The sequence below is a fragment of the Rana temporaria genome, chromosome 12, assembly GCF_905171775.1.
Source record: "Rana temporaria chromosome 12, aRanTem1.1, whole genome shotgun sequence".
Classification (NCBI taxonomy): domain Eukaryota; kingdom Metazoa; phylum Chordata; class Amphibia; order Anura; family Ranidae; genus Rana; species Rana temporaria.
Genome location: NC_053500.1, coordinates 39,505,787 through 39,527,507, shown reverse-complemented (window position 1 = coordinate 39,527,507; position 21,721 = coordinate 39,505,787). Strand labels below are relative to the sequence as shown.

Below are 21,721 nucleotides of genomic sequence, written 5' to 3'. Positions count from 1 at the left end.
TAAGCACCATCCCTACGTACCACCCCTTTCAGAGACTACAGAACCCAGTATCACTTAGTGGTGCCAAGTAATTTGTATGCACTTTGTTAATAAGAAAAGCAACAAACTAGTTCTCCCCTCCCTATAAAAAATGCCCCCTTAGTAACAAGAGATCCTCGCTGCAACAAAATACCCCCAACAGATCCCCGCCAGCAACAATATAGTAGATTTCCCAGCAGCCACCATCAATAGACCCTCCAGTAACCAGCAACAATAGATCCCTACCAGCAACAGTAGATTTCCTAGCCACTTCAGACCCCTCTAGCAAACCTCAGCACCCCATTCAGTGCTGCAATCCCTCTGGGGATGCTTTTTAAGAGCATCTTTAGCACCCTGAAATCAAAGATGCTGTATGCAAATCTTGACTGCCTTCAGCATCTTTAATTTCAGGGTGCTAAAGATGCTCTTAAAAAAAAAAAACACACACACACACACACACACACACACACACACACACACAAAGGCACCTGAGCAGTTAAGTAGTTGGCCTGCAAAGACTGCTAAAAGGAAAGGATTGCTTAACATCTGGTTGGTTGCTTCGAGGAAACTTGACTACTGGTAATTTTCCTGCCTGACTTTAGCTTTTCTTCAGGATCCAAGTTGGATGCATTCATTTCATTCATTCAGCAAACGTTCTCAGCCAGAGTCTCAAAGCTGACTTGCGATCCTGGAGCAACTGCATCCCCCACAAATCGGACCAATGCCATGTTGCATGTAAAGATTTTGCAATGAAATTCCGTGCCGCAAGCCAACAGTTTGGCTCCCAGGTGTAGCGTGGTCCCATTCACATCAAAAGGGCACGGTCGGCAGGCCTGTCAACTCAGCATGCACGTTAAGCATACCTCAGCCGGTTTTGGGTCGGCGGTAAAAGAATGTGGCTCAACCATCTTTTTACCTCCCTCTTGCCTCCACGCCATGTAAAGTAGTCTTTTGAGGAGTGTGAGTACTAAAGTCTTGCTAGCAGCATCTTTGCTGCAATTTACTAACTGCCATGTTACATAGGGATCATCAGCAATGCCTGTGATGTGTACCTACAACGCACTGGACCCAATATTGCATGAGAGTGAAATCCGCTCATTATGGCTTTCGGTTTTGGACCGCTAGGTCTGCAAAATATTTTTATATACAGATTAGTAACCGAGATTTCCTCGGCTCTTCCTGGTTGTTACAGTTGGTAGTCAGCCAAATCGTTCACAATACATACGGGCTTCCCCACCTTACGCAGATATTTTCACTGTGAGGGCCAGTTCACACCATAGAAAAGCGCATGCAGACAAGCATCTGGCTGCGTTTCTGACACGGTTTTGATGCAGTCCAGTGCATTTTCTCCCTTCTTTTTCTTAACCTTAAATAAAGGACATGTGGGGTTCTAGTACAGGACAGTAGAGCTGCACGATTCTGGGAAAAATGAGAATCGCGATTCTTTTGCTTCGAATAAAGATCACGATTCTCTCGGTCCTCCCTAAGTCACCATGCACCACCCACAGATCTACAACTCAGCGCTGCACTGCTACCGTCACTTACGAAATTCAAAATACATACAAAGCACTTTAACACGCTAATCCCCTGAATACATTAACACCAGTAATCTGACTATATTAAATACTTTAACACCACTCGCCGCTGCACTGCGCCTGCACGCCTGTCACCTACGAAATTCAAAAGCACTGATCAAAACCACTGCACACTACACTAAAATAAAATACAGCGCCTGTCAATTTTTTTTTGCTTTTAATTTGTTAATATACATTTTATTTATTTTGGTGTACCGTGCAGTGCTTTTGAATTTTGTAGGCGACAGGTGTGCAGGCGCAGTGGTAAAGTATTTAATATAGTCAGGTTATTAAAGGTGTTAAAGTGCTTTTTATGTATGGTTTTGAATTTCGTACTTGACAGAAGCAGTGCAGCAGCGAGTGGTGTAAATGGATTCAATTTATTCAGGGGATTAGCGTGCTAATGAATGGCCGTGCAGGCGCACTATGAATTTGGAGACCGATAGGAAGACAACGTGAACACGCTCACAAATGCGCAGGAGCCGATGTTGGAAAATCTGACAAAGCAGCAGCTCATCACACTCTGCTCACGTCAGTTCCGGTATCGCCGCCATTTGCGTTCCACGCTGGTTCCGAGGGGGAGATCCTGAAAATTGCGCTAATCCAACCTGGAGATCGGGGGGGGGGGGGGGGTGGTTAGTGGGCTGTGAATCGAGATCGCAATCTTAATACGATTAATCATGCAGCTCTACAGGCCAGTGCAGGGAAAAATGCAGCATGTTCTACTTTTTTTCTGGAATTACAAGCACTGGTGTGAACTATGCCTCTGAAAACCATATAACCTACATTCGGGGAAAAAAAAAAAAAAAAGCACTGGAATGCATGTGGCGTGAACTGGCCCTCAATCTTTTGTAGGATCCCCAAGTTTATAACTTTATTCCGTGTCGGCAATGTGTGGAAACATCAGCGTCCCCAGCTGGGTAATGCTGTGCAGACACAGATGTTCAGCAGGTTTCTCTTACCTGTTTGGTGGCCACATCAGACAAGTTCCTCAGAGTCCATAGGCAGTTCTGTACAAGTCTGGGGCTGGAGCTAGTCAGATGCTTCCCGAGAGCCTGCATTCCCCCTAGAAGACAAGATGATGAAACCAATTAAAGGCAGCTGTGAAAACGCCGCTGTGGGGCAGATATGAAGGCCGTCTCAGATAAAAAATAGAAAAAAAATTAGGACACGAAACAGTGACATGGCTCGAGGCAGCCGTAACAAACATGCAGCAACATGACGTGTGCCTGGACTACGGGATCAAATAACCATCAATGGATCTAAATCACTCTAACCTCTGACATCATGGAGCCTCCCTCGGGGACTGAGACATACTGGTGTAATTGGCACCAGAAAGCAGAGATTTTCACTTTCATCTCCAAAACTCTACCCAGAAGCCCTTGAGGCAGGGTGGCTAGTGCTTGGTCCATTGTGGGACGTTTACAAAGCATTCAGAAATATTTGTGCGCAATTCCCCTTTGGCCAATTTTAACAAGTTTGAATAGTTGGAGCTGTGCATTCAGATTTCACATTTTACCACTTCTCATCCGCCGCAGGCCTTTAAATGGGTCCTAAAGCAGAATTGGGGAAGTGTTGGTGGGATGAGAGGACGACGGAGTTGTCAGCACAACCACTGGGATTGGCTACAACAAAATGTTGACTGTGTACAAAGACACCGACTCCATGTTGCAGAAATGTTAATGGAATGGGTAAAATATGGCTTCAGCTCCTGTTCTCTGCAGATGCATTTTACGATTAAGCCCCAAAAAGGACAAAACGCGTCAGAGTTCACTACAGGTGGAGAACAGGAGCCGATCATGTGTCTTGCACCAGTCTGTTTACATGCTGAGCGGACAGGATGGGGGGGTGGCATCTCATGCAAGCAGTTCTATTTCCATTGCACTGGGATTGGCTGTCACAGTGGTCACATGATTGGGAGCTCATCTCCCATACGAAACTAGAGAGCACAATATTGATGTCATGGCTACTTTTCCAAAGGTAATATCTGGGTTTGTAAAGGCATTTAGTGCATACAAAAGTGGATTTACATCCCTAATGGCTATTGGAGTATATGTAAATTAAAAGGGTTAAAGTCCAGAGTCCAGCTTTACGAAGGGGTTTCCCCTCACTGGAGAGATTTTGCTTCCTTGCGTTCGAGACAAAGTGCAACAAAATCTTCCCATAGACAGACTCGGTTCACATCCATCTGTGCTTGCTTGGGCATGGAAGGCATTTCAAAGAGCTGCCGTGCCTGCGTTTTCCACAGAAAAAAAGGTGCATGCACCTTTTTTCAAAACGCATCCTGCATGGGAATCCCGAAATTTTGACCATGCGTTTTCAGTGTGGTTCCTGCACTTGCAAATGCACTGCATTTTAACATGTGTGGGGGTATCATTTTAAATAATTTGGTAGCCCAGCGCAGTGTCACTGCGGGTGGGTGTGGGAATCGCTGCAATTCCTTCTCCCGCAGCCATCCACAGATGTGAACCAAACCCAAATGTTTTTCAGGCTTGGAATTGGCCTGCTGATTGTGAATGGGAGAGTTTGACAGGCAGCTCCACCTGTCAAACTGCAGCCCGAGTTTACAATGCCATGACGCAAAGCATTGCAGAAGCTGCATGTGTACAGCCCTCCTTATGCTGTAATGTTAGGATCCAGATGAGCAACTCGGAGGGGGAAGAGTACTAAACCCACTGCTCAGCCATCTGTTTTTACTGCCCCTTGGCCATACATGTGAAACAGCCCTAAAAGGAGGGGGAGGTCTGTGATGTACAAGGAGTGAGGGGCCTGTGCTAGGGAATGGACGCTTCCTGAAGTCGTCAAAGTTGGCAAGAAGTTCAGAGGCTCATTGCAAATAAATGAAAAAGGTCTTTCTATATAATAAAAAAAAAAAAAAAAAAAATGCTTCAAGCAATCATTTACTAAAAACTACTATGCTTTTAATTGCAGTTTAAATTGCCTACAAGGTCTGCAAGGGCTGGTGCACAGACGCAGCACAGCAGATGGAGTGCAGTGCGATCGGACTGAGCTTGGCGCCCCGAGAAGGGGGCCGAGCTTGGCGCCCCGAGAAGGGGGCCGAGCTTGGCGCCCCGAGAAGGGGGCCGAGCTTGGCGCCCCGAGAAGGGGGCCGAGCTTGGCGCCCCGAGAAGGGGGCCGAGCTTGGCGCCCCGAGAAGGGGGCCGAGCTTGGCGCCCCGAGAAGGGGGCCGAGCTTGGCGCCCCGAGAAGGGGGCCGAGCTTGGCGCCCCGAGAAGGGGGCCGAGCTTGGCGCCCCGAGAAGGGGGCCGAGCTTGGCGCCCCGAGAAGGGGGCCGAGCTTGGCGCCCCAGGATCCTGGACACTCAGATCCAATAAAAATTAAACACTCCAGGAAAAAGCAAAAATGATTCACACAGCATTCAGATTTCAGATCACATAGCTGAATGTACAAGGAATTTCGCAGTCATGGAAAATCTAGATCATGTCATTTAGCAATGGACAGTATAAAAAAAAAAAAAAAAAAGTGTGACTATTTGGCCGTATCATGCCCTGGTGGCTCAAAAGAAAGTGGTGATCTTAACTAGCCTAGATGTATTGCGTGAAAAGGGTAATTACTTCCAACCCGTTACACCGTGCTCTATGGTTCTGCGCTCTTGGGGAAATGCAATGAATACAAGGCACGGGGTCCCTGGTGAGCCAGCACCGCACGCAGTCATATGCGACAGATTACACAACAGCTTTCTTACGCCCTCTGCCTCCAAGCCCTGACACGGAGCATTACAAAGAGCTGCCGCAACAGAAGGACCTGCTGCTAAATCTATGAGGGGAGATCAGAAGAAATGGAGGTGGAGGGGGATTAAGGAGGGAGTTAATAAGATGACACAATACCAGCGTGATTAGGAGAAACTCATCTCCGTCTCTGCTGGAACTCCGAAACTTCAGGACAATTATCACCTGAAACTGCAGCTGAGTGACAACATATCACGCCCCTTGCAGGTTGTTAAAGTTAACCAGGCTTGAAGGACTACCAACCCAAAAAAAAATATATATATATAAATTAGGAAGCTGCACAACAGGTAATGTGCTTACCAGAAAGAAATAAGATCTAAAATTAGTAATTTCTCAGAAGACCTTTTTGATCAAAAGAGTGTATTTTTATTCTATGAAGTCGTCCAATGTACTTCATGTGTTTTGTACTTGGACTATATAGCGACTATAGTCAGCACTGCAGTCGTGGGTTCAAATACCACCAGAGTAGTGATCTGCAAGGAGTTTGTGTACTTTTCTGGCCAAATTCTAGTTTCCACCTAGAAACCCACTTGGTAACATGCAAGGCCCCCTTTACATTCGTGAATAGGCTGGTGCACATTTTATAGAGGCAACCTATATATGCATTATCAATGGGCTCTCAATGTGCATTAAAGTGGTCCATACCAAAGATCAAACCTCTCCTGCTACCCTTGCGGCTGAATGCTACTCTGATGCAGAGAACTCATCTGCTGAAGTCTTATCAGAAACAGACACTTTGATCTCCCATTCCCCTCCATGGTTGCTCCTGCCGACCAGTACAACACTACCGTGTCCTGCAGGGACATCTGGATCTGCACGAGGAGCCAGGAGAGTAGGGGGGACAAAGATCCTCAACTTCTGCCCTCCGGACCCACCAACAGGCCAGATTTCAAGTATTATCTTGAGGAGATGCAGACTAAAATACTGCAATCACTAAGCAGCAAATTATATCACCTGTGATGTATTTCAGTTATCTTGTAAACCTGGCCTGTTAGTGGATCCCAAGGACAGGAGTTTAGAACCACGGCTCTATAGTGTCATTTCTGGGGAGAAGTCAGTGGATGACATTTCTGCATCGGAGAAGCATTCACTAGCGGGACAAGTACTGTATTTATCTTCTTTTGCGGAAACAGCTTTCTGGACACGGGGGAATTTTTAATGCATGTTCTGTGTGCTAGGAGGCAGTGTGTTTGCTTTGAACAAGTATATCTATCTGTTGGGTAGCCATTGGAATAGAACCGCAATGCACTACATATCAACAGCACAATACAATGAACACTCCACTCAAAAGTGTGCAGGATTCCTTGAAGTAGAAGTTCAGCCGAACACTAAAATCTCTAAATCTACTTGCAGCCACATTGCAATGTTAACCCATCTAACCCTGTAAAAGCAAAAAAATAAATTAATATTTGCTAAACATACATTTTCTGTTTCCGATCCAGTCCAGTCTCCAGCGGCGAATGCTCTTTGGAAAAGACAGCTGGAAACGGCTTGGAAATGCCTAGGAAGTGACGTCAGTCACGTCACCCATAGACTATATGGGCCTCCGTTGTTGGCTGCCTCTCCTGCACATGCCTCCACAGAGAACAGCTCAGCATAGGACTGGACCGGCTTTAGAAAAAGGTAGGTCTATATTTACAGGGTTAGATAGGTTAGCCTTAGAATGTGGCAGACAGTAGATTTAGAGCAGGGATCCTCAAACTACGGCTCTCCAGCTGTTGTGAAACTACACATTCCATGAGGCATTGTAAACCTGACATTCACAGACATGACTAGGCATGATGGGAATTGTAGTTCCTGAACAACCAGAGGGCCGTAGTTTGAAGATCCTTGATTTAGAGAGATTTTAGTGTTAGGCTGAACTTCTACTTTAAAAGCAGTTGTATACCCCGCTTGATCAATTTTACCTACAGGTAGGTCTATATAAAGGCTTACCTGTAGGTAAAAAGCAATATCTCCTAAACTTGCAGTTTAGGAGATGTCACCTTATATGCAACTGCTGAAGGTCTGGCGGATCGTGCCGGAACTTCAGAGCTCCCGCACGCATGTGGGCTTACAGCACTTCAACGGGCGCTGCTGCGGGGGCTTCGTTCTAAGGCATTTCATAATGTGCTAGTATGCAATGCATACCAACAGGTTATGCTATTGTCTTGCAGGCTGTTTTTTCCAACGGTTTACTACCAATTTAAGGAAAAGGTTAGAAATAAGGATCAATTTTAGTTCAAGCAGGAGAACCTGCTGTTCAGGACAGCTCCAAGCCTCCCTGCAAGTGGCTTCAATGCTCCAACAATATTGTTCATGCCATGTTCAGATTAGTTCCACTGTGCATGAAAGGTCCTCCACAGACAAGCAGACCAATTTTGCAGCAGTGGGTCAAGAACAACATTTGCCAGGAACTTGCCATCTGGTCAAGCACAGGCAAACCTGTGAGAAGTCTCAGTTATGGCCATGCTAGAATGCCATCCTAGAGAGAGGCATTTCATAGAGCCTCTTGAAGGATATTGTATGAGGACTATCACCCTAAAAAAGGACAAACTCTAGGCTTTGCTTACCGGCTTCCACGATGGCAGGTTTGTTGCTGGGGCAGACAGATAGAACCTTCAGGACTCTGCTTGTGGTCCACAGCAGCTTCTCATAGTTGTAGGTCCTCATGATCTGCACAAGACCTTGTGGGCCTCCATTGGCCAGAATAATCAGCTGAAGAAACACAAGTTATTTGTTATACCAGTGCACTTGACACGAGAACAACCATTTCATTTCACCATCCATGTGCATTTAAATGCAGGCCCCTGAGGAAAACATTTAAAACAAAACACCCCTCAAAATGTTCCTTCGCATCTCTAAGGGATGGGCTACATGTACTAGTAGTCCTTTGGCTGTGGTCACTCACATTGACTTTTGAAGGAGATTGGCATGGCTTTCCATCGACATGCAGAATGGAGATGGGCAATCAGAGGTGAGGACTGGGGTGGCTCACTCCCTTACGTCCCAATGCATTGATGTAGTCCAAGCAGCTACAGCGGGAGCAGAGGGTGACAATGCCAAAGTGATTTAACATGCATAGATCGAAATTTGGCTGGTTCAGCAGGGGCTGGATGAATTTTGATCCATGTATGTGCAACCCTGGCTATACACAAGTCTATCCATTAAATCGACTAGTATACAACCAGTCTCAGGTTCCCCCCAATTAGTGCCGCTGGCTATAAGCCGGCAACACTAAACATTATGATCTGACGGCAGGGAAGGCTCCCCACTGGCAGAACACAATGGCGCTGTGGGAAGAATTTCCCCTTCAAACACTGTGTTGGTGGGGAAATCGGGCAATTTTTTTCCTTCCACCTGTTGTGGAAGGAAAGAAAATTGCACAATTCATAGCCTACTTAAAAAGGAGAAGTAGAGACCATGCTTGCTTGGCTGTACTTCTCAGGTGGATCATAGGAGTACACAGTCCTTTCTTTACTACCGTGACCGGTTCTCAGCTAAAGCCTGCTGTCGGCCAAAGTCAGAGAGCCGGTCCAAGCCTGGGCAAGATCATGTCAATGAAGTAGGGATCCACCCACATGCCTGGACTGGCACCCAGCTCAGCGAGCCACTGAGAGCCAGAGCTGACAGTGGCGAATGACAGTCATCAGCTCTCTGTTCTGAGAGCTGTGAGAACCGAGCAAAATCAGCAGGGTTTGATCGCTCCGTTCTCAGTGTTAGAGCCATTGGGGGACTGATGCGAGATGAGCTTGAAGATAGATATAGATAGATAGATTTCCTGACTTTAGATTTGTCCTTGGTTGTTTTTAAAGATACATTGGGCATTTGTATCTGTTTATTGACCTGCTGTCTAAACCACATGTCTGCTGCATAGGAAGCCTAATAAAATTTAAAAGGTTTTTCAATACAATTTAGAATTTTGGAAGCTTATGTTTATTGCACAGAAAACTAAAAGCGTAACTGTCCGCTGTAATAAAACAGGAGTATAGATGGTACACACTCAAGCCTTGTTTTATTAAATATGTTCTAAAAAATGTCATCTTAAATACCTACGTCTGATCAGATGCAGGCAATGTATGTCCAACAATGATCTGCCCCCTTCGATTTTTCAATCAAGGGATATCGGGCAAGAGACCACCCTAGAATTGTCTGAAATTTTCTTAATGTATGGCCGGCTCAAGGCTGATAATGATAAACTACCCTCTTTATAGAAGGTTGAGAGAATAAGGTCGGGTGCGCCTTTTTTTTTTGTAAATTTTTATTTTATCCAAGGTTTAAAAAAAAAAAAAAAAAATACAAACTTAGAACATCAGGTGTGCATTTTTTGCACCTTTATTAAAATATATTATTCATGGATTTATTATTGTCGTGAATGCAAAAAAAAAAAAAAAATCTGAGCTAGAACTGAATAAGACCCCATGGTCTGCAACCAACAGCCTTGTAGGTTTTTTCATGTAATTTGGGATTGAATGAGGTCCATTATGTTCCGTTCATTTTTTTAACAATGGTTTTAGCAGAAGGTAACATTTGTAGCTAGCCTCTAAATGTATGCACAGCTTGTAAAGTGAATGGAAACATAATTATTCTGGTTTACGGCTCTTCTGTCAGTGTAAGCCTGACAAAGAACAGTAGACTCTCTAAAATATTAACTAGGGACTCTACAATCCCTGACATATGGAAGATCACTTGAGGTTGTTTGCAATGCATATAGGAAATGTCAAATATTGAACAGCAAACAAATAAAAGGAAAAACAGCAAAATTAACCTCCAGAAAAAGAATACACTTAAAAAAAATAAAACTTATAGACTTAGAAGTAAAGTTGTGGGTATATATATATATATATATATATATATATATATATATATATATATATATATATATATATATATATATACACACATATATACATATACACACACACACACACACACACACACACGAAAAAAAAAAAAAAAAACACAATGTATAAAGTGTTTGAAGACTTAAAAAAATAAAAAATAAGAGAATGTAACTTTTTATGGAGGTTAATTTTGCTGTTTTTTTTTTTGTTTTTCTTTTTTTTTTTTTTTTTTTTTTTTTAACCTTGGATAAAATAAAAAATTTACAAAAAAAAAAAAAAAAAGAAGGCGCACCCAACCTTATTCTCTCAACCTTCTATAAAAAGAGGGTAGTTTATCATTATCAGCCTTGAGCCGGCCACACATTAAGCAAATTTCAGACATTTCTTGGGTGGTCTCCTGCCCGATATCCCTTGATTGAAAAATCAAAGGGGGCAGATCAGTGTTGGACATACAGTGCCTGCATCTGATCAGACGTAGGTATTTAAGATGACATTTTTTTAGAACATATTTAATAAAACAAGGCTTGAGTGTGTACCATCTATACTCCAGTTTTATTACAATCTAATGTCTTGTACAGATTTTCCAATATCAACCTCTATAGAACCACCACACTTCCATGTGAACAATGATTAAACCAGAAAAACTGCTTACAGCTATCAGACTGCACTGTAGGTTACACTTTAGTGAAGGTCTGTGACCTTGACCACCATGCCAGATCGGCTTATTTATGCCGAATCAATCCGTCAGGCTCCTATAAGGCAAACGCTTGAAAAAAGGAAGTAATCCGGCCATCTCAATAGGGTGAGCTAAAGGAAACATGCCTAGAGCAGTAACCCACAATAGCCAAAAGCATCAATTATAGTGACTTCAGCAGGTGATTTTAGGTTGGTTATGGGTTACAGAAATTTGATGACTTTACTGCTTCTGACTAAGTTTAAACACATTCAGGTTCAGGTATACAGTACCAAGAAGCGTTGAAATGTTGTCAGTCTCTACATAGAATCTGAAACTTTAAACCTAGTCGATACCTGGACGCAGGGACACTTTGTTTGTACCAACATAATATGCAAGGCTTTGGCGACTTGTGTCTTACCTTGCTCTCCTGGTTTCCGTATGCCAAAAGCTGCAGGCAGTCTGTTGTGATAGCCAAGAATTTGGGGTTGTTCTTGTTGAGCAGTGGAACCATTTTCTGCAGTCCGTCAGCCAAGCGGACAGCCATTTTGGCACCTTCCTGGTATAGCAGCAAGTTGTGCAGAGTGGTTATGGCGTAGAAGAGCACTGACTCCACCGGGGAGCTAGAAGATGAGAGAATGGCACAGATGTGAGGACATGTGAACACCCAAATACTTTCCATCAAGCTGTCTTTTAGGACTATTATAAAAATATGAGGGTACATACTGTAATGCACAAGTACATAAAAAGGTGCTTCAGATGTCCATAGCAAAGATAAAAAGTATGTAGCCAAAAAAGTTTAATAACCAGCCATCAGACCCCATTCCAAAACCATAGAGAAATTGTACCCATTATTCAGCCAAAAGACCATTTGTGAGGTCAGGTTCTGATGTTGGAACACAATTGCAAGCCAGGTCTTCTGTCCCAATTAGACCCAAAGAAGTGCATTAGGATTGAAGTCAAGACTCCATCCAATGATTTGGGCTAGGTAGCACATCTGTCTTGACACCCGATGTACTAACCAATGCCATGTGCACTTCACTTACCACAGATCACCAGTATTTTTTAATTACAGATTGACACGTCAACATGCCACTTTAATGTATAGAAAGAGACCTGGATAGCTGCACTCCATAGATCCTTCTTCAACCAGCTTTATTTAGGTTGACAAATTTCACACTGTGCTCAGGACTTGCTCATAACCTGGTTATGAGTAAGCCCTGAGCGAAACATGGTCAACCATTGCTCCCCCCCCCCCCCCCATTAGTTTTGGCTGATTCTATGGATTTGCTTCTAATAAAATGGCATAAGGAGGATCTGTGGAGTGCAGTCGTCCAGCTCTCTCTTTACATTGGATCAGTTGCAAGCTTGGCTAGCACCCTTTGTGTGCTGAATGTTAAGTCCTGAGGTGTGGACCCACCTGGAGTAGTCTTGACAACTCCCTTCTAGATTACAAGGCACATCAATTGATTAGTGTGCAAGTCCCTTAAGTGGAAAAGCCCCAACTCCTGCCAATGGACTTTCATCCATTCCATTTCTGAGATACACATAGGACGGGAGTCCCAATTTTCCCCATGGAGAAGTTCCATGCCCTTTCAAAATGTAATGTTCCTCCTCCAGCCTGTGACTGGACAGTGAAAAGAGAAGCAGCAAAGTATTGAGCCCTTCTGTCACGCTTCTCCTACCAGCATACTGCATGCACTGCTTCACAACCGACTCATTGTACTGCATTTAGCTCCCCAAGTCTGGGCTCTACTGTACAGGGGGTGCAAGAGGCCAATACCAAGCCAAAATGATGTGCCATCAATACTTATTTATAAAAATAATGTTTTAATAAATACAGAGCTGCATTAATTTCTGTTGCTTATATCTGCCAGCTGATCAGCTTTAATATTACTTGGAGTTTCATCAGAAGGTTACTGACCACTCAGGTCTCAAAAACTGATCGTAAGGCAAGGTAAAAAACAGACAATGATACCTAAGCATGCGCACAAGAGCAGGAATGCCTCCAGATTTGAAGATGGATAAGAGCCCCTCTCGGTGGTGGGACAGGTTGTGTAGAATGCTGGTGGTGCATCGGGCCGTTTCCATATCGCTTGTGTTCTGCATGGTGCGCACTACGGCGGCCACAATCTGTGGAGACTGCATCAGGGCCCGGCGAGAAGCCTCTTTTTTGGAAAGTTGATTGACAATCATAGAGGCCTTGTTCACCACCACCTATAAAAACAGATATAAATACATATCAGAATTGGTGTGCAATGACCAGATTTCAGTGGTTTGGCCAAAATAATAACGTGAACCCTACTGAAGAGCAAACCTCAACAGCTGTATATAGTTACAAAATCTTTTCTGCCCCATTTGCTTCCAGGAGAGGTTCTGTGTAAACTTCAAGCACTTCCTAGTTAGGCTTCTATAGAACAATGCTTAGTCCTTTGTAAGCTCCAAGAACGGCCAAATTTGATTTTTATAGATGCCAGTGTTTGGAATCACCAACCAGGTTCACACAGATGTATGAGGAACTAGTGGGAAAACCTTTGGAACAAGCTCCTAACTCCACCTGGCTGTCTTGACAAAGTGATAGAGTTGAGCAATAAGGGCTTGATCATCAATAAGGTTAAGTTAGTGTGGATTTAAGAAGTCTAGGCCAGAATCTTAGACATCAGAGCCTCCAAAAAACACATTCCAGTGGGCTATTCCACCTAAAATAGTGTCAATTAAAAGTAAACTGAAATTTACTTAAAAAAGGTAGTGTTATAAAAAGGAGCCAGTGCTAGAAAAAGTTAATGGCATCCATGCTACCACATAAAATAGGACAGCTTGTCAAATGCATTGTACAATTCAGCTACAAGACAATCATACCGGATCTTCATCATTCAGGAGTTTGGTCAGCTCAGGGATGGCGCGGGTAGCCAATTCAGCATCATCCTGATAGTTAATGAGATGGACAATAGCCGATTTCAGCATCTGTGAGGGCTCAGCCAGCTTCTGTACGTTGGTCTGCTGCCCATCAATCTGTGTGGAAAGTAGATAGGCAGAGTGGTGGTCTTCCACAGTCTCTGGGTACATGGCAGCACGCACACGCTGGGCACGTGTCATGGCCATCTGCGACTCCATCTCTCCTGCAGGAAAAAAAAAAAAAAGTTACAATGCAGAACTAAGAAACTATGCAAGTAACATGCTACACAACTTGAATACATAGGAAAGTGAATTGTAAAGAGGGCCATCATGTGCCTTTCCCCTTTTCTCAATGCGCCCTGAGCTCACCTGGGGCCTGTGACAGCTCAGAAGATCCACCAAAGTCTCCAGGGTGGAGAAAAACACCTTCCAGCCCTTATGCATGCCAATACGTTACTGGAGTAGAGCTTTAATAAACATTTTCCATCGAAGAACATCGCCTCTGTGCCAACACTCTACCGCCTCTCTGAGCTGATCTCGCCATTCAATTTACGAAGTCTAACTGGCTAACTATTCCAGACTGTTACATCCAAGAGAACCAGGGAGTTAATTAACAGTGACAACAAAGAGAATGGCTAACAAGATACACTTGGCAAATACACAGCCCATTTACCGAATATAGTCCATTAACATTCTCCCCGCAGTGCAGTGGCTGCTAAGCGCAAACCCTGTGGGTTGGTTAATTGCTCCTATAGTGATTCTGGCCAGGCTCATTTATTTCATTAGCTTCGTTCAACGCTTGTCACAAGGTATAAAGGCATTGCGGTTGTAGGTTTGAAACAGTCAAGCCTGCCCGTAGTTAGTTATGTAACCCTATAATGGAGATTTCCACTTTGTCTGATCTGTATCCAATCTCTACTCTCAATTAAACACGGTTTGTGCACTCTGTAGACATTAAAGTTATGTCACTAGATCAACGTATTTTTGTTCCTTTTCCCCATTATAATGGATCTTCCAGTAACTTTAATATTGTACATTTAAATTTCAGAAATTTAATTTTTGAAAAACTTTGATTAAAAGCAATCCTGAGGTTTCAGATATATATTTAGATTTGTAAATTCCTCACCAATAATCAGTCTACATCTCACCCAATAAGCATTCCATCAAAGTGCCGTAGGATATGAGATTTCAATCTGTGGATTAATAAGGAGACAACCTTGGTTGGGTTCACCAATGGCCTACAGCCCTTGTGCCCAACCTGTGGCCCTTTGGTATAGGATGTTCGGACCTCAGCACGCTGTAGTGGGAACATTGATTCGGGTAACGCCATAGATCTCTACTAGCCTCATTATTATTATTATTATTATTATTATTACTACTACAGGATTTATATAGCGCCAACAGTTTGTGCAGCGCTTTACAACATCAGGCATGTGACATATTCCCAGTTTCATATGGTCTTCTACATCATATCCCCAGCCCAAATCATAATTCCCTCTATAAAGGCCCCTTCCACAAGGGGCAGGCTTTGTTGGAGTCCACCTGTTCAGCGAGGAAACCCCTGGCCGATCCCTGCTGAGCAAGCGGGTGGCTGCTACGTGTCTGTTCCGCTTATGCAGAGCGACATAGCCCACTCTCTATGTGAAGAATTGGATGTAAACTGATCCGCTATATTAAAAGGGGAATGCCTTCAGCAGATTGGATGTTGGTGGGTGCAAATGGTCACATGTCCATTTAAACCTGCCGCTCCAGGAGGAGAATGGAAGGTCCAAACAGGTCCGCCCGATCAGACTTTTTTTTGTTTTTTTTACACAAAACACACCTTAGATGTGCAGTTTGACAGTCCTCTCAAGCATTACATATATATTGAACATTATGCGTTGCCCTTTGGTGGTGTCAGGGGCCACATTTGAGGCCTCCTTTAGCTCATAGGTTGACAACCACTGCCCTACAGGCAATAAAACCTATTCCGATTGCTACTGCCTCATGGTGGTCTGTACTCTGGATGACCCAAGAACACCTTACAGGTTGGTGGACTAAGATTGCACAGCTCTTCTTGGCTTGAACATACGCCACCAAGTTTCCCTTTTTTTAAGATGAGGAGAGAAGGAAAGGGACACCGGTAAATCTAAGAGGGATAAAAACCCATTGATCAAGATTTCTAATCTACCCAATAGGTTAAAACAATACAGATGGAGAGGGTAGGATACAAAACAAGCCCAAAAAGTCCACAGCAGATTAAAGTCTAATTTTATACCCTGCAAAAAGGTCTGTGCGATAGGGCGGTGCTAAAAAAAAAAAAAAAAAAATTGGAGAAATACATAAAAGTTTACCATTCGAAAGGTAGGGCAATTGTCAGTCACATATTGGAGAGAAGACGCAGACTTGCTTATTAGTGGCTCTCCCCTTACAAGCATAGAGGTCATATAGGAGATATCATTTGTATTGTAGTAATTTCAACAGCTCCTCATTTTGCAGTCACATCCTGACTTTACTTTAACCGGAGTTCTTCTTAAAATCAATTCTTCCCTACAGTGCGGGCTTGCATCATGGGAACTTGCCATAAAGCCTAGAGCAGCTTTTAAAGAGGTTGCTTAAATATGCTAAAGACAAGTGGCGAGTTACAATGAGGTCTTTATTCCGCTGCCCAAGGTCAGGATTGCTGCCACGCTAAAGCGGCTGGTGCCAGCTGCAGTTAAAGGAAATGTTACAGTCCCCCTCTGGAAATTCACATGGATGAGACACGCTGTGTGTACACACTAGGGAAACAATGGCCTTGTAGGGTATGTGCCATCTGCCCGTCCCTTTTTCTAAAAAGTATAAGAGGCATAATGGCACACCATGGGCACCAAACTAGAGGCAAAAGTAATGCCTCGAGTTTCTTATATTGTCTAAATACCATACCAGGGCATAGCGCAGAAACTGCATAAGCGAGTGGTGGTTCGCTTTTTTGATTTAGGGGCCTCAAATGCAGCTCCAGACCGACATCGCTAAATGTAATTTGAGGCGATGGTCACAGGCTGCCCCGCCTGCGCCGGTAGATGGTCCCTGCCGAACTTCAGCCCAGCTATGTCTGGCTTTAAGCTTAGTTAGATTTTAACTGGACTTCCACTTTAAACTACTGCTGGCCTAAAGACACCACACTTTTGTAGTTATCCAGCAGTTTTATTTTTTTTTTCCATTCGCAATGTAGGTCTTTAAAATACTTCTACGCTTAAAAGCAAAATTGAAGTTCTAAACCTTTTACCCCTGTAGAGTCCTGTACCATGTATATTACCATTTGGGGTTTCTGCATTCCTGCGCCAGTGCCCTTTGCTGGAATAGACAAGAACCAGTCACACCCCCTCATCACAAGCGTCTTAACACCAGACTGACTGCAGAAAGTTAGGAGGGGGCTGCGCCTGACCAGGCCTGTTACCGAGTGCTGATGACCAAGAGCACTAGGCTCTATCTGGTGCCTTTTAGGCTGCACAGATTTAAAACAGTGCACAGTGGCAGCAACCGGAAAATGGAGGCAAGTCTATGAAAAGGCACGTCGATTTAAGATGAGTGAGGAGTGCACCATAAAAAAAAAGGTGGCACCATCGCTTTTCCCTGCGTGGACAAGGTGGTCGTGATGCCCCCTACTACCCAGTGTGACAGCTCTCTCCAAGATGGATAGGCCAGTGCAAGAGTGCTACTCTGAGATGGGGGGGGGGGAAAACCAGCCTCCCGCCATATCATGGAAGATAGGAACATTGTAGGTACGTGCTACATCAATATTTTCAACATACCCGATGCTTGTACTTGTGGTTGTGAGTATGTAGTAGTTTTCACTGTTGTGTACTGGGAATAGCCTCCCAGATCATCATCATCCATTAGCATGGTCTTGCCGGTCACAGATGGTGCCGAGGTGTTCATCCCTGAATTAATGCCGGAATCGTAGGTGTATGTCTTCTGCCATTCTGTGACCTTAATAGGCCTCTCCATTGTGTCCATCATCTCCATGCTGCTTCTGTGGAAAAAGAAACCAAGATCAGACTCTGAAGGGCAGTTGTTACCTGGCACAGGGAAGGGTGCTAGTTCCAGGGCACGTTACCATGCGGGATGTAGAAGCATGCGTAAACAGAGTCACCTGGTTATCTCATTTACTTCTACTAGTAGATGCAAAATGATTCACCATGAGAGATGGTGCACAAAAGTTCATATATGATCAGTTCTAACAAGGATTGTACCGTTCTGCAGAAACCACACTGACCAAAAAAAGCAGCAGATCAGCAATACCAACAACCTAAACCTCATACTCCGTACAAAGTCTCATCAAAACGTTATTTATTACAGCATCTCTGCGCGTCTCACAGCGCTATTCCCCCACTGTTTATTCTCCATTATGGAAAACCCATTAGGCAAGCGCGACACCATTATTTAGCCCTGTAATGGCTTTGGCAGTTTGACATAAAACTGGGAATTGTGGTAGAGACTGCAGTTGGTCTCAAAGATGCATTAAAATAAAAAATAAAAAAGTTCTATTACTCCTCAAAACATGACCAAAACATCAAATCTGCATAATTTTATCTGCCAAGGGTCTTGAACCTGTTTATCCATTTCTAAGAAATTAATATCTCTAAAACACAGCACAGCGCTGTCTGGAGACCCAACCTTTCTCTGCTGCAGTTATGCAACACTTACAGGTCTTGTTCTTCCCCCTAGTCTGACTAGACAGTGAAAGGAGAAGTAGCTCTTTCCTATTCATATGTTCATTGTTGGCATATGAGCACTGCCCTGGCTGGCAGATTGTACTGCTTTTTCCTCTATCAGCCTCTTGCTGTCCCTGTAAAGCAGACGTTAGACAAAGTCATATTCAGGTGCTTGTACAGAGCAGACATGGTTAGACAAAGTCATATTCAGGTGCTTGTACAGAGCAGACATGGTTAGACAAAGTCATATTCAGGTGCTTGTACAGAGCAGACATGGTTAGACAAAGTCATATTCAGGTGCTTGTACAGAGCAGACATGGTTAGACAAAGTCATATTCAGGTGCTTGTACAGAGCAGACATGGTTAGACAAAGTCATATTCAGGTGCTTGTACAGAGCAGACATGGTTAGACAAAGTCATATTCAGGTGCTTGTACAGAGCAGACGTTAGACAAAGTCATATTCAGGGGCTTGTACTGCTTGCATTAAGTACAGATAAGTCAATCTCTCCATGTTATACCTGTAGTCAGGTAATATGTTAAGTATCCACCACCGCAGACCCTCCCCCGATTCCACCTCCTTGTGACAGTGGAGGACAGTTTCCCTGCACCTGCTGTCATAATTAAAAAAGAATTCAGTGAATGAACTACAACTACATTCAGTCATTGTGGCCGACGGCTTGTAGCTTTCAAAAGGACTGCAAGGGTGCTGGTGAACGCTCTTGTAGTCGATTTTTCTTGTGGACATTAGCAACGTCCTGACCGTTTTGTAAGTAAGGGCATACAGCTATACTGACCAGTCTGCAAGAGCCGGATAGTGCACCCATGATCTGATCACGGGTACAATGCTTTACAGGCTCCCAAGATTAATAAGAAAAAAAAAAAAAAGTATTTTTCTGAATGAAAATGGTTAGAAATGCATTCAAGAAAATACATTTCAATCCAGCTTCAAGTTCTCCTGTCACTGCAGTTGAAAGCGAACGTCAATTTGATCCCAATCCCACTACAACTAGTCTAGCGAAATCTCCCATTTTCCAGGGAAATCTGTTATTTGGGAAACGTTCAGCTGTTTTTAGAGAGCAAAAAACACAAGAGCCACAAGCTATTTCCAGCTGCCGCTTGTAGTGGAAATGTTTTATGCAGGAGGCAGCTGGTATCGAATGATTAAACAGGAAACGATCTGTATTGAAGGGCGACTCTGGCAGGTACGGGGCAGCTGGTAAGCTCGTCTTCGGAACTCTTCAATAGGAGGCGAAAAGACATGTTAAGCTTTTCCGCAAAGCCAAGCATGCATTGACGTGCCATGGATGGCGTGAACAGGGGATGCGGGATATTGATCTGTACAGACTAAAGCTGGGGATCTGCGATTAGGAAAATGCTTTGAGTCAAGATTTCACACAGCGCAATAAAGCTGGTCACAGGCGTCAGATGGTGGTTGGTCGTTCCAACTTTACGACCATCACTATACCAGAATTATGGATGGGTCAATGTTAATTATAAAGAAAGGGGGCTTAAAGGGACACTAAAGGCAGATTTTTTTTTTTTTTAAATAACAAACATGTTATACTTACCTCCACTGTGCAGCTCATTTTGCACAGAGTGTCCCCGAATCCGGTCTTCTGGGGTCCCTCGGCGGCTGTCTCAGCTCCTCCTCGCAAAAGCTTTCCACCTTCATGCGAGCATGGTGGAAAGCTTTTGCGGGCGCGCTCCCGTGATACAGAGGTGGGCATAGCCGCCGACTGCACTCGGCCCCGCCCCCGGCGCGTTGCGTCATCGCATGCGATTGACAGCAGCGCCAGCCAATGGCTGCGCTGCTATCAATCCGTCCTGCCTAGCCAATCAACGGTCAGGCTGGGAACCGAAGATCACAAGTACGTGCGCGGGACTTTCGAGGGGTGAGGTAAAACGGGGGTTCGGGGGGGGGGGGGGGGCGGTACAGTCGGATGTTTTTTCCACCCAATGCATAGGATGCATTAAAGGTGAAAAAACATTTACCTTTACAACCCCTTTAAAAAGAGAACCTGTGCCAACAATTAGGCCTTGTGTTGCTGAATTTCTTGAAAATGCTCGTTCTCTGGTTTTCATTGCTTCAGAACTTAGAGTAAATGCCCTTGAACAAGCATGCCGTCGGTAAATCATAATTCCTGATCGTCATACTCAATCTGTTATCTTCTTCGGTTTATCAGACGATCCCCAGCATTCATATCCAAACAGGTAGACCCACCCTAATCCAGTCACTACGGAAAGGTGGAAGTTATTCAAGAACTGGATGGGAGGGGTGGAATTTGTGGAACCACCCTGCGCTAGTTACATAATCCTCATCCTTGTTAAAAAGGCTTCACATACGTTAATCTTTTGAATTACATTAAGGTAATGTGAATTGTCAAAATGACGGGGTAGAGTTGCTAAAGTGGTTGTAAGCCAGGGCTCAAGTCCTGCGGGAACGCGTGGGAACGGAGTTCCTGCACTTTTTTCACAGCAGGAACGCAGTTCCCTTTGCAGGACTAGAGCAGCCGAGCCGCCCGAGCCAATCCTTCACTAAGCGGCGATGCCCAGCTCGAGTCACTGTCAGGGGCAGGCGAACCTTAGTAATCCTTTATGTTACTGGCCGCTTTATGAACTTGCTTCTTTCTAAATCCCGCGATAACTCGCCTCCGCAATGTCTCCTGGGAACAATGACAAATGCTCCCAGGAGACATTGCGGCATCAAGGAAGTGACGGAATACTCGCACACTACCCGATGAATCCATATACAGGAAGCAGCCAGTAACAAAGGATTACGGAGGTACAGTGGATCGGAAAAAAAAAACATGCGGTGTAGTAATTATGCATATGAGCGTATCATTTTTTTTTGGTGGGGGAGTGGATCTTGGATGGGAGTTCCCACACTTTTTCCCCAGGACTTGACCCCTGTTGTAAGCCCTTACCTATACCCAGTGAAGTGATTGGCCTCAGGCGATACAGATGAAACTCATCCTCCTACATAAGTTGTACATGTTTATCTACAGCGTTCTTTCCCCCTACATCCATTCAAAGTGCAGAATTTACACCGGATCTCTCAGGGGACAGAGAGCTGAAGATACATCAGTGAGAGCCGACTGGAGGGAAGGGACACATTCCCCTTCACACAACACACAGGAACAGAGCTGAGGCTGTCCATCAGCAAGAGATCCCTCTGCGTCACCATTTTTTTTCTTGGTGTCAGAAGCGATTCATTCCGATAGAGCAGTGGTCATCAACCCTGTCCTGCAGGGCCCACTAACAGGCCAGGTTTTATGTATTACCTTGGGGAGATGCAGACTAGAATACTGCAATC

General features: G+C 44.3%; 1 protein-coding gene across 1 annotated transcript in view; it reads right to left on the bottom strand.

The window, feature by feature from the left end:
• The window catches only part of LOC120919088 (junction plakoglobin), a 103,550-nt gene that overhangs the window by 20,265 nt on the left and 61,564 nt on the right, over positions 1 to 21,721 (bottom strand). The window contains exons 2-7 of the mRNA XM_040331087.1: positions 17,505 to 17,725; positions 13,696 to 13,955; positions 12,815 to 13,053; positions 11,258 to 11,459; positions 7,893 to 8,037; positions 2,555 to 2,658 (exon numbers count right to left, since the gene is read on the bottom strand). Coding sequence (XP_040187021.1) covers positions 2,555 to 2,658; positions 7,893 to 8,037; positions 11,258 to 11,459; positions 12,815 to 13,053; positions 13,696 to 13,955; positions 17,505 to 17,718 — 1,164 coding nt within the window. The 5' untranslated portion in view covers positions 17,719 to 17,725. The remainder of the gene's footprint in view (positions 1 to 2,554; positions 2,659 to 7,892; positions 8,038 to 11,257; positions 11,460 to 12,814; positions 13,054 to 13,695; positions 13,956 to 17,504; positions 17,726 to 21,721) is intronic.